At 53.6% G+C, this 12295-nt stretch overlaps 1 protein-coding gene across 1 annotated transcript; it reads left to right on the top strand.

Annotated features, from left to right (window-relative positions):
* Positions 1-11542: 11542 nt before the first annotated feature.
* Positions 11543-12088, top strand: EI90DRAFT_3057216 (uncharacterized protein; the record flags this gene model as incomplete). The annotated part of the gene is made up of 1 exon (XM_039060279.1): positions 11543-12088. A coding segment is annotated over one exon (546 nt), but the record flags the coding sequence as incomplete, so codon positions are not given.
* Between the last annotated feature and the right edge of the window lie 207 nt (positions 12089-12295).

The raw sequence follows: 12295 nt of genomic DNA on the forward strand, positions 1-12295 counted from the left end.
TCTCTTCTGCTGCGTGCTCTAGTGCTGCCTTTGCCTCCTCTTGCATCTTCATCATCCGAGAGGCAAAGTCATTAGCCCCTTCGACTTCAGACATGTGGGTCGGTTTGGTCCCCATGCATGGGTGTTGCCTGGAGTCAAGCTCGAAGGGGGTGCGGTGGGTGGAAGAGTGGATGCGGTTGTTATAGGCGAACTCGGCAAGCGGCAGCCAGTCAGCCCAGTCATCTTGCCTGTGGTTGACGAACACCCGGAGGTAGGTTTCTATTTCCTGGTTGACACGCTCCATCTGGCCATCAGTCTGTGGGTGGTAGGCTGTTGAAGGGGCGAGCTTGATCCCTAAGAGGTCTGCTAGCTCCCTGGAGAAGCGGGAGATGAATGCGCTGCCTCGGTCGCTGAGCACTTCCTCTGGGAGGCCATGATGCCTCCAGACGTGTTCGAGGAAGAGCCGGGCCACGCCTGCTGAGTCTACCGTAGTGACTGTGGGGATTGCGTGAATGCGCTGTAGGAGAAATAATATTCAAAGAATAAAACAATGATCTATCAGAATAGTCAACGAACAGGTGACAAGTTCAGACGTTTAACAGATCTCATGATCTTTATGAGACTGGACAGACATTAGAAGATCAGTATAAAATATCTACACCCATGTAGTATGAGATTTAATCTACTACAATCATGCCTAGAACTTGACATAGGTGTAATATTCAAAGAATATATCCCTACAACAAGAAAATAGCACATAGACGGCAGAATAAGAAGGAACATTGGGAAAGAAATGTAAATATCTCGGGAACCAGTAAACCTTTGACTGTAACCTTTTTACCATCTGGAAGGACTGTTTCTTAACTTTATCCACGGTTTTGTTTCATTCTAAAAACTTCAAAACTGACGGAGATATCGCTCAAACGGCGAAACACCTTATAATTCATATATATTTATTTGCTAATTCTTACAAAAGGTAATGTGACTCAAGGAAATATATTGGCGCCCAGAAGTCTGGCGGACCGAATACCATATGATAGAGTATTCCCCGGCGCGGGCGGACAGTTTTTGATCGCATCAGAAGAGGATAAAATGCTAAAAAACCGGATCTTGTATATTTTCCCATGATTCATCAAAACTTTTTGATTTTAAGCCCAAATAAATCGGAACAAAGGAATGATTGATGATCTGGATCTCGGATCATAAGCATGAAGTGATTCAGAAGTCCGCGGATCAGTTAATTAATTGGGAAGGCTCTAGAACATTAGTAATGATGTGGCTTCACAAAAAGGGGTCAATTAGAGAACAGTCTAGAAAGTTCCTTTATAGCCGAGTCATTTCTAAAGATAACCGTTCGTAATTAAGGCGGTGTAGAGCATAGCTTCAGCGCTACAAGATCCCGCTGAGATCGGCCCAAAAGACAAAGAAATGAATTACTTATTGCTGAGTCATGTCCTAAGTCCATTATTAAGCTTACACAGCCCAACCCCCTATATCATTCTAGAACTATCTATAATACAAATGTAGCACATGTAACTAGTGCGAGGCGTGGGAGTAGAGAGGCCTCTGAAAAGCATAAAAGGCCACCGCTTCTGCCCCCTCTCAAACCTCAGGTAGAAATAAAAGTTTAATTCTCCTCACCAGTGGTTGGTTCGTTTGCTCCAAAAGATAAAAGCAAATATTAGTTGTTAGCTAATATAAAACTAACACGTCACTCTAAGCGTGAGTTAGGGTCAGTTAGACACAGCTGAACAAAAGTGTCATAGTGAGAATTAGTGAGAATTTGGTGGAGGGACTTCTTAATTGAATAATCTCTCAGCAATACTTGGTTATCACACCACAGGAGAAAAGTGAGCGATCCTGAACCTGCTAGATAACTAGCACGCACTCTAAGCGATAGAAAGAGCAGTTTGGTCACTCCTGTATTGAGTAACATTTATTGTGGAATTATTTTATTAGCAGTTTTCCTTCAGTAAATTATCAGGAAAATCACATCCTACTGAAAAGTGGTAAATATAGGTGTAATATTGACTAGAAATCATAGTAAAGTCAATATAGAATTTTATCCGTAGACGATCTATACATCAGGTGAGATCGTTGGGGGGTGTTTATTGTTGTTTAGACAGTGAACAATCATATATTTGGCAACCAAAACACAGTCAGTACGCAAATCAGCACAAACTCTAATATCGTTATTGGACGTAGGAAACTGGTTACATAAGGTGATCCAGCTCCACTCCTTCAGCGCTTTGAAAGTCGGTCTACCACTACCAGGATTGCGTTGTACCCCTTGGAGTCTGGGAGTTCTCCAATGGTGTCTACTGAAATCACCTGCCACCTGCGGGTGGGGACCTTGTTCAGGATGAGCTTCCCGACTTTCCGAGATGGGAATGTCTTCACTCTGTTGCAGGTGTCGCACCCCGAGACGTACTGTGCAACATACTGTGCCATCCAGGGCCACCAGTAGTTTCAGGAGACGAGCTCCACAGTCTTCCACTGCCCAGGGTGGCCTGTTGCCACCGAGTCATGGTGGAGTTGTACCAGGTCATGGCAGAGCTGTGGGTCTTTTGGGACATACACCCGGCCCTGGTGGAGGATCAGTTCCCCTTCCTTCTCCCATTCATCCGAGTGTAGGGTTCCCCTTTCCAGCTCTCTCATTGCCTTTACCACTCCCTCGTCATGCTCCTTCCCCCTGCGTATCCTGTCCAGGATGTCTGCCTCTTCTCCCTCCACTGTGACCCCCTCCATAGCTCTGACTTCAAACCAGCCCGGGTGTAGGAGGGTCATGTCCGTGTTGTCGTCCTTCCCTTTCGGGTGGTCCGGCCGACGTGAGAGGGCATCGGGCTTCCCCATGAGTTTCCCTGGTTTATGGACTAGCAGGAAGTGGAAGCGGGAGAGGTAGAGGGACCACCGTGCCTGACGCCGGTTTAGCCTCTGGGCTGAGCGGAAGTAGGAGAGGTTTCTGTGGTCGGTGTATATGTCGAACCTCTCAGGGGTGCCTTCAAGGAAATGGCGCCACTCCTCCAGGGCTCGGACTATGGCAAGCATCTCCTTGTCATAGATTTCGTAGTTCCTCTCTGCATCTGAGAAGCCCTTTGACATGAACGCCACCGGGTGGAATTCCCCATCTGTCTGGAGCTGGGAGAGTACCACCCCTGTTGCGAAGTTGGAGGCATCACACTCCAGTCGGAACTGACCTGAGTCCGATGGGAAGGTGAGGACCGGTGCTGAGGTGACAGCCTCCTTCAGCCTGTCAAATGCTTCCTGTTCCTTTCTCCCCCAGGTCCACTGCTTTGACTTCCGGGTGAGTGTGTGAAGGGGCCGGGCCTTCTTGGAGAAGTCCTGGATGAAGCGGCGGTAGAAGTTGACGAACCCCAGGAAAGACTGGACCTCTTTGACCTTCGTGGGTGCTGGCCAGTCAGTCACTCCCTGAACCTTCACTGGGTCCATGGCAACGTGGTTCTCCGAGATGACAAGGCCCAGGTAGTTGATCTTCCGCTGCTCAAACTTGCATTTCTCCGGTTTGAGGAACAGCTTCCGGCCCCTCAGTGTGGATAGGACCTCCCGGACGACCTTCCGGTGCTCCTCCAGGGTGGGTGTGAACACCAGGATGTCGTCCATGTAGCAGATGACGACCCCTCGGTCTATGAAATCCTTGAGGATGTCATTCATCATGGTCTGGAAGGTGGCCAGGGAGTTGCACAGTCCGAAGAACATCACCATTGGCTCAAACAACCCTCGGTTGGTTGCAAAGGCCGCCTTCCACTCATCTCCCTCCTTGATGCGGACGTTGTTGAACCCCCACCGGAGGTCGAGGGCTGAGAACCACTTGGCATCCCGGAGGCGGGTGAGGATGTCGGAAACTAGGGGGAGGGGGTAGGAGTTCTTGACAGTGATCTCATTCAGCTTTCGATAGTCCTGGACCAGCCTTAAGGAGCCGTCCTTCTTCTTCACGAAGAACACTGGGGCCCCCATGGGGGATTTGGATGGGTGGATCCGCCCATTTGCCAAGTTCTCCCTGAGGAAGTCATCGAGCTCCCCTTGTTCTGCAGGGGACAGTGGGAAGGTCTTTCCTCGTGGCAGCTTAGCCTCGGGGGTGAGGTCAATGGTGTGGTCCCAAGGTTTCCGGAGTGGTAGTTGATCAAAGGCCTCTTTCAAGAAGACATCCCTGAAGTCTCGGTAGCACTCGGGCACCATCTCCTCGAGAGGCTTTTCCCCTGGGGTGGGGTCCTGCGCTCTTTGGGCCATCCGCTGCAATGGGGTGGTGGTCGCCCTCAGGTCATGTCCCCATCCTGGGGGAATCACGGCTGCGTACAGTCCATCCCCGGGTTCTACTGTGAGGTCAGGCTCCTTCGGAGCTATTGGCGCCACCCTGAGCCTTTGGCAGGCAGGTGGGCAGCGGGACATGATGACCTTTTGTCGGGCCCAGTCCACTTCCGGGTTGTGGTGTGTCAACCACGAGTGACCAATAATGACTGACTGGCACCCCAAGTTGGTCACTGCAAAGCGAGCTCACTCCGTGTGTTGACCAAACGTAAGGAGTGCGTCCACCTCCTCCGTGATGGATCCATTCTCATTTGGGGTGCCATCCACATTGTGGACCGGGATTGGTTGGGGTAGGGGGGTAGTCTCCAGGCCATGCTTCCGGACAAATTCACGACTGACAAACATCCCTGTGGCCCCTGAGTCTAGGAGGGCGGAGGTGGTCACTGAGGCGAGAGAGGTGGTTGCAGTCAGCTTCACCAGAAGGTTGAGGGAGCGAGGAGGGCATTTGGATAGTACGTAGATCGTGGGTGGGGGAACAGCAACCTCAGCCGAGGCGCATTGTGGGTTCTCTCTGCGGGGTTTTGTGGGTGTGGCTCTTTTTTTCTTAGCGATCACTCGGTGTAACTTAGGTTGCACTGTAGTCCTGGAATTGCCATGGTATCTACATGCAGGTACAGTGACGCTGGGGGACGACCGGGGCACATCCCTCACCGGTCGTCCTCCTGAAAATCCTCAGCAGGTCTCTCCTCCCCTGCTTCCTCCTCTGCACGGTCCAGCTCCTGGGTGAGGGGGGGTCCTTTAGCAGGTCTGCGATCGCCCGGAGGTCTTCCGGGGCCAGGTGGGTCATCTCCCTAGGGGCCTCCCCTTGTAACGTGGCCCGGGCCTGATAGGGTCTCGGCCTCAGGCAGTCTCGGGCTATGTGCCCTAGCCGATTGCAGTTATAGCAGGGTCCAGTGTGCCTCTGCTCGGTCCTGGGGGGGCGGATGCGGTCCAGGTCCATGGGTTGGGGGCCGACTTTCAGGGCTGGGGCTGAGGGTGTGGATGCAGCGGGAGGGGGAACGGGCCGGGAGGAGGTCGGGAGTGAAATGGGGATGGCTTGACAGCCAGGGGGCGGGCTTGAGCTTGGGTGGCTTGGAATCGTCGCCACTGATTGTCGAGGAGGGAGGCTTCACGCTTCCATTCTGCCCATGTCGTGGGCATGGGCCGGAGGCGATAGATGTTTTCGCGAAGGCGTGGGTGAAGGGCGTGCTCAAATCAGTCCACAAGAGCAACATCTCCCATTCGTGACACTGGGCCGTGCAGCTCAAACTGCTGGATCAGTTTGTCTACCGACTCATTCCCTTGTCGGAGTGAGGCAAGCTTTTGACAGGCTGTGGCTTGTCAGTTTGGGTCTGCAAACATAGAATCGAGTTCCACCGCAAAGTCATCAAAGGAAATGGCTGGGGCTCCTGGGGCAAGGAGGGTGTTGATGCGTTGGGTGGCCCACGGTCCGGCAGTCCCTCCTTTCATGTATGACAGGACAAACAGAACTTGGCTGTGTTCGTCCGGGAACTCGGCATGGCGCATGCTCATGTAGAGTCCACACTCTGCCTTGAAGCGGTCTAGGTCATCTTGTGACCCAGAGAAGGGGGTAGGGGTGGCTACTTTGGGTGGCTTATGAGCCGGAGTGGGTGTAGGGGCCGGGGCTGGGGCCGTGGGTCTGGTCTGGGTGGCCAGTTGGACCTGGAGATCTTGGAGCTGGCGGGTCAGCTCCGCTATCTGATCTTCCAGCAACATCGGGGGGGATAGAAGTAGGTTGAACCCTTCTTCTGCTGTCAGGGCTCGGTCCTCGGTCAGGGACAGCCCAACCTCAGGCCTAGGTCTGTGCGGTGTTCCGGGTGGTTGGGCGCTAGACCCTGTCCTTAGCTCCTCAAACTCACTGAAGGGACTAAGCGGGGATTGAGTTGTCATGTATTACAGAGGGTAACTACAACTTGCCTAAGCGGGGATTGAGTTGAGAAGAAGGGTAAGTTTCCCTATTCCCCGCTTGGCTACTATAAAAAGGAAGTGTACTGTACAGTTCATAACGTGACTCCGGGTAGAAGCCGAGCATGTTCCCGCGACTCGGAAAAGGTGTCACATGGGTTAAGGCGAGTTGCTCGCCTTAACCCACGTGATTTTTCCCGCAGGCTCACATGCGGGCTGAAGTTGTGAGAGGTATGTAGGGATGGGGAGGTCTGGGAAGGTGGTTCTGGGGTGTGGTTGGGTGCCCTGACAGCGGGGTCAGGGGCCGATCCCTGACATTGTGGCGGAGTTGTGGGTCTTTTGGAACATACACCCTGCCTCGGTAGAGGACCAACTCTCCCTGTCTCTCCCACTCGTCCGACCTTAACGTCCCTTCTCCCAGTTCTCTCATGGCCTTCACCACCCACTCGTCATGATCCTTCGCTCCTCATATCCTCCCTGGAATATCCGCCTCCTCACCTTCCACTGAGACTGCTTCCATCACACGGGCCTCGAACCAGGCCGGTTGGAGGAGGGTCAGCCCCTTGTTGTCGTCCCTTCCCTTCAGGTGGTCAGTGTGGCAAGAGTGTGTGTCCGGTTTCCCCATGAGCTTCCCTGGGCGGTGGATGAGGGTGAAGTGGAAGCGGGAGAGGAAAAGGGACCATTGGGCCTGACGTCGATTTAACCTCTGGGCTGTCCAGAAGTAGCCCAGGTTACAGTGGTCCGTGTAGATCTCGACTTTCTCCTCAACACCTTCCATGAAGTGTCGCCATTCCTCGAGGGCTCGGACGATTGCAAGCATCTCCTTATCGTACACTTCATAGTTGCGCTCTACGTCCGTGAAACTTTTGGACATGAATGCTACCAGGTGGAATTCTCCATCCGGTTGGAGTTGGGAGAGGACTGCACCGGTTGCAAAGTTGGATGCATCGCACTTGAGCCTGAAGCGGCCGTGGTCAGTAGGGAAAGAGAGGACAGGGGCTGTGGTGACAGCTTCCTTGAGGGCGCAGAAGGCATCATCTTCATCCGGGCCCCAGTTCCAGGTTTGGGTCTTCCAGGTCAGCCTGTGAAGGGGGCCTTCTCAGAGAAGTCTCTGATGAACCAGCGATAGAAGTTTATGAATCCTAGGAAGGATTGTACCTCTTTCACCTTGGTTGGGGGGGGCCAGTCGAGGACTCCCTGGATCTTCACTGGGTCCATCGCGACATTACCCTCCGAGATAACAAGGCCCAGGTACTCGATCCAGGTTCGCTCAAACTTGCACTTCTCTGGCTTAAGGAAGAGCCTCCTTCTCCTCAGCATCTCTAGGACTTCTCGGATGACCCTTCAATGTTCCTCCAGGGTGGCTGTGAAGATCAGGATGTCGTTCATCATGGTCTGGAAGGTTGCCAGGGAGTTACACAGGCCGAAGAACATCACCATGGGCTCGAACAGCCCCGGTTGGTCGCGAATGCCGCCTTCCACTCGTCTCTGTCCTTGATCCAGACGTTGTTAAACCCCCAGCGTAGGTCTAAGGCTGAGAAGTATTTGGCATTGCAGAGGCAGGTGAGGACGTCCGAGATGAGGGGGAGTGGGTACGAGTTCTTCACCGTGATCTCATTCAGCTTCCTGTAGTCCTGGACCAGGCATAGGGACCCATCCTTCTTCTTGACAAAGAAGACTGGTGCTCCCATAGGGGACTTGGATGGCCGTATGCGCCCGTTCTGTAGGTTCTCGTGTAGGAACTTGTCCAACTCTTTCTGTTCCGGGCGCGAGAGTGGGAAGGTCTTCCCCCTGGGCAGTTTGGCATCTGGTACCAGGTCTATAGCATGGTCCCAGGGCTTCCGGGGAGGCAATTGGTCAAAGGCTTCTTTGGAGAACATGTCCCGGAAGTCCTGGTAGTGCTCTGGTACTAGCATCTCAAACGACGCGGGCTCAGCCTCCGGGTTGCAGGCCTCCTGGGCCATCCGCTGCAAGGGGGTCATGGTGGCTCTCAGGTCATGGCCCCAGCTTGGGGGGATGATAGCAGCATAGATCCCATCCCCAGGTTCCAGTACAGGGTCCTGATCATCTCGTACTCGCAGCTGTCTGCAGGAGGACGGGCAGCGGGACATGACAACCTTTTGTCGTACCCAGTCCACTTCTGGGTTGTGGTGCAGCAACCATGAGTGTCCTATGATGAGGGACTGTCATCCGAGATTTGCAACCGCGAAGCGTGCCTGCTCTGTGTGTCGCCTGAAGGTCAAGAGGGCTTCTAGCTCCTCTGTTATAGCTCCATTTTCGTTCAGGGTTCCATCAACATTATGGACGGGAATGGGCTGGGGGAGGGGGGTTGTCTCTAGGTTGTGCTTCTGGATGAACTCGGGGCTTACGAAGTTCCCAGTGGCTCCTGAGTCCAGGAGGGCTGATACAGATACTGATGCGAGGGAGGTTAGGGCGGTCAGTTTCACTGTGAGGTTAAGGGATCTGGGGGACTGCTTGGAAAGGACGTAAATGGCTGGGGGGGAGACCGCTACCTCGGGCATTACTGCCCTTGGGGTCTTCTCGTTCTCAGGGGTGGAGGATGCATTTCTCCTCCTTTTCTTCATGATGACTCGGTGAAACTTTGGCATTGGCATTGGCTTACGCGCACTGCAGTATTTACACGAGCTATCTTCTACAGGCAGCCAGGATGCATCCCTTACCGGTTGCCTGCCTGAAAATCCCTCTGAGGTTCTGCCTCTGATTCCCCTTCCACCGTCTCTGTCCCTTCAGTCAACTGTCTTTTCAGCCCTTCCATCAGTGTTCTCAGGTCTTCCGGGTGGAGACATCGTACTGGGTGACCCTGGGGTGTGGGCATTCTCGTGCGAGATGCCCTGGGGTGTTACAATTGTAGCACCGCCTCTGGTCAGTCCTCGACCTGTCAAGATCCATCAGCTGGGGGCCTGTCCCTGGCATAGGATGGGCTGCTGGAGTGGGGGGCAGAGGTGCAGGAGCAGGTCGTGGGGGGGTCTGTGCGGGTCGCACCTGGGGTGGGGTCGTGGTCAGCGGAGGTCAAGCTGGCAGGAATGGGGGTCTGGGTGGGGGTGCATGTGGTTGGGTGGCTTGGAAACGTCACCACTGGTTGTCCAGAAGCGTGGCTTTGCACTTCCACTCCGTCGGGCATGGGGTGGAGGCGGTATATACTCTCCCTGAGCCGGGAGTTAATTGCTTGCTTGAACCGGTCAACCAGTCCGACATCGCCTAGCCTCGAGGCGGGTCCCAATATCTTGAACTCCTGGATGACCTTATCCACGGAGTCAGTCCCTTGGCAGATGACTGCCAACTTCTGCCGAGCTGTGGCCTCCCAGTTTGGGTCCTGGAACATGGTGTCAAGTTCTGTGTTGAACTCGTCCATGGTTATGGTGGGGGAGCTGACTGTCAGCAGGGTGATCATCCATTGTGTCGCCCATGCCCCTGCAGGTCCTCCCTTCATGTAGGAGAGGACGAAGAGGATCTGGGATAGTTCAGTAGGGAACTTGGCTGTGCGGACATGGAAGTAGATCCTGCACTTGGCTTTGAAACGGTCAAGGTCTTCACTGGCTCCCGAGAAGGGAGTGGGGGCAGCGACCTTCAGTGGTTTGGGCCTAGGTGCAAGTGTGGGTACAGGCGTGGGTGCAGGTGCGGGTGCGGGTGCAGGTGCAGGTGGGGGGTGGTTGCGGGATTGGCTCTCCACAATGGCTTGGAGCTCCTGGAAGCGGGCCAGCAGGTTGTCATACTGTTCTTCTGACACCATGGCTGGGGAGATGGGGGAGGTGGGGGAGATAAGGTTAAAACCTTCTTCTGCTGTCAGGGATGTGTCCAGGGTCGAGGCGGCCCAAGGGTAATGCCTGGCACTGAGGCCGTCGTGGGGTGTGGAGCGGGCATGCATACTGGCGAGCCTGGTCCAGGACGATGGTCCCTGGCCACTCAGACTGAAGTGGGAACTGTGAGTTGTTATTAAAAGGGGAGGCTATGCTACTTACCTGAAGTGGGAACTGTGAGAAGAAGGTTACTTCTTCGGTTCCCACCCCAGGTACCTTTATGTACATGTGGCTTGGGTCACATGAGGTTTGCCACATCACCCCGCATACAGCTGCAGTCATCCAGGTGTCCCCATGGGGGATCCCGAGGGCATGTGCTGCATGCGCACATGCTGGGTTGCACCGCGAGGCCGTCCAGGTCATCCGGGGCTGGGTGTGTCGTGCACACGTTGCAGGCAGGCCAATAATACATAGGTATGAGGAAAGGTCGTCCATGTAGATAAAGATAGAAAGAACGAAGGAATAGAAGAACAAAAGGATAGAAAGAAGAACAAGAGTTGAGGAAACATGATGAAGGGTGGGGGGTAGAGGTGAGCAGGATACCAGGTCAGGGCAGGTGGAGCCGGGTCAGACAGGTGTGCCCTGACACCAGCTCACCAAGCGACCCAGCAACTGGGAAACTCTCAGAGCTAACCCCCCTTGGCCATACAGGCCCGACTTCCCTCCCCACTCACCTGTGCACTGGAGAACCCTGTTGAGGTGCCCCTTACGCCCAATTTGGGGCAGACCTGTCATTCCTCTAGCACTCTAGAGTGTGAGCGCACCAAGCTGCCCAGTGCTTTGCTGTGTGGAAGTCACAATGATTCCCCTGCCCCAGTGGCAGTGGAGTGCCAACGCAGCATCATACCGACTGCTCAAACGACTGGCCTGATGCCATTTACAGATGAGATCGGCAGCGCTTCAGCCACTGCCAAGTGCCAGCTCATAGAGCTGCCCAGCACTTTGGCAACTCCTGGGTTTGACAACCCAGAGGCACCTACCCCCTCCAATCTGAGGGAGGACAGATCCGAAGCACCCCATAGGCCCTCTGCAGGCCGAGAGGGACGCTTTCCTGGCGCTTTCAAGTGCCAGGTCACCAAGATGTGCAGCAATGTTCTACATCGCGGTCTTGGTGATTCATTGTTGTCTACCCCTTCCACGGAAGGGAGACCAACCCTTTCCAAGGAAAGGGTTCTCTTCTGTTGTTCACTGCATAGTGAACGATCTGTCTTGCCAACAGACACTCCACCTCCAAGGGAAGGTCTGTGTATTCCTGGTGCTGTTGAGTGCCAGGTCATCAAAATGCGCGGTGCCTCTCTGCACTGCGCTCATTTCCTTATTGCCTTCCCATCTGGAAGGCTGGCCCTTTCTAAGGAAAGGGCTTCTCTCTATTGTTCACTTTATAGTGAACAAGCTGTCCCACCGACGGACAAGCTGCCCCCAACAAAAAACCCGTGTCTGAATGATCAGACACGCTCAGTCCTGGTACCCCTTCCCTGATGGTTTGGGAGATCACTTGATCCCTTCCTCCAACAAAACCCGTCAACGCTCAATTTCCAATCCATGTGATGCGAAAGTCCCCTTCTGTTCCTCCGACTTCCGAGACAAATGTCGATCAACAAACACCTAAAATGGAGCCTGATGCAGATCCGATGTCCCTCATGTGGGTGGATGAGCCTAAGGGGTTGGAATTCATGTCCATATTTGCAGCCACCGGAATAATCTTTGGGGGAATTCATTGCCTTGCATGGTCGTTTCCCTTTCCGACACGCACGGAGATGATTCTATGGCGGGTTTCAGCGATATATATCACAGTAGCTCCTGTCTTTCTATTTTTGATTTTTCCGATTGGATGGGTTGCAGGTGTCATATGGGTTAAGGCATGGGTGGGGGATTGTGTCGCATGGCTTGATGATCATGTTCATGAGTCTATTCTTAAGGGCATAGTATTACTTCCTCCACTTGTTTACGCTGCTGCGCGGGTCACCCTGACTGTTCTCGCCTTCAGTTCTTTGCATTCACCTCCGCCCAGCCCATACCAGACCCCATCTTGGTCATCATTCGACCCGCATTTTGGATAGTTGTGTATGTACTGCGATTTTAGTTAAAATTACAGGACAAAATTTACCTCTTCCAACATTTCTTTCCCCACTGCATTCTTTGCCTCCCTGTACTGCATGTAATTATGTGCTTGATGGCAGTCCTACTTAATGCTTGTTCGTTAAAGATGACAGCAATTATGCATGTTGCTGTTGGTGGGACTAGGACCGCATTTTGGGTGATGTCAA

Source organism: Cantharellus anzutake (assembly GCF_015039405.1).
Source record: "Cantharellus anzutake strain C23 chromosome Unknown EI90scaffold_22, whole genome shotgun sequence".
NCBI lineage: Eukaryota > Fungi > Basidiomycota > Agaricomycetes > Cantharellales > Hydnaceae > Cantharellus > Cantharellus anzutake.